This window comes from Phytophthora parasitica (assembly GCF_000247585.1).
Source record: "Phytophthora parasitica INRA-310 unplaced genomic scaffold supercont2.130, whole genome shotgun sequence".
Lineage (NCBI taxonomy): Eukaryota > Oomycota > Peronosporomycetes > Peronosporales > Peronosporaceae > Phytophthora > Phytophthora nicotianae.
The window spans coordinates 1-908 of record NW_008649116.1 but is presented as its reverse complement, the minus strand read 5'-3'; the positions used below and the strand labels follow the sequence as shown (position 1 = coordinate 908).

General features: G+C 58.0%; 1 protein-coding gene across 1 annotated transcript; it reads left to right on the top strand.

Moving 5' to 3' along the window:
- Positions 1 to 94: 94 nt before the first annotated feature.
- On the top strand, positions 95 to 901 carry PPTG_19486 (hypothetical protein). Its single transcript, XM_008917984.1, has one exon. It carries the CDS (start codon positions 115 to 117, stop codon positions 436 to 438), a length of 324 nt encoding a protein of 107 aa, XP_008916232.1. The 5' UTR covers positions 95 to 114; the 3' UTR covers positions 439 to 901.
- The last annotated feature ends 7 nt before the right edge of the window (positions 902 to 908 follow it).

Sequence of the window (908 nt, the reverse complement as noted above, 5' to 3'; positions counted from 1 at the left end):
CGATACACACCGGCGGGGTAGTGGAAGTTCCCTACTGACAGCCAACGGATTCTTGGGCCAATCGGCGCTGGACGACCAAAGCTCGGCGTGCAGAGCTAAACACAGACACGCTACATGGTGGTCATACAGGGGCGTGTTCAAGATAAGAACGACGACATGGCCAGAACGAAAACGATTACGGTACCCGCAACCCAGAAACCAGCGACACGGAGTACGACGACGGCGATCCCGATGAGCCAAACGGCCCTACACGTCCCTGAGCAGAGCGTCTCCAACTCACCTGGAAGAGACACGACTGGAGAACGTCCACGTACGAGTGATGGCGACGAAGAGACTAAGGGCGATAATGACGATACGGACGTACAGCTGGATCCGGAAACCGGCGGTTCCCAGGATAACCCAACCATGATACACCACCCACTACCAAACGACCAGTGATGAACGCGAACACGAGTACAGGCGCCGCAACCACGACGGCAACCGCGACAGAAGGCGAAATGACAGCGCTGTCGGCAGTACTCTTACAAGTCTCCGAAACGATGAACAGGATGACGGCGCGTCTGGACAACCTGGAGATGGCCGTGGCGACAACCATGAGTCAAGCAACACCGGCGGGGTCGGCAGGAACGACGACTGGAACTACGAACGCAGTGACGGCACCAACGGTAGACACCCGACACGTGACGTACAGGCGCAGCACTGATGGCGGAGACGGAGGTGACAGCAGCTCCAGCGAGGATTCGGACAGCAGCAACGATGACGACAATGGAGATTCGGCCGGCGACTCTCACGGTATTGGCGCAGGACGAGTTTCACGCGAACGAAGCATGGTGCCGACCTCTCGACGCGGACGCAGGAATAACATTAGAGACTTGGAACTCACGCCGTTCCAGCCGTCACCGAACAAC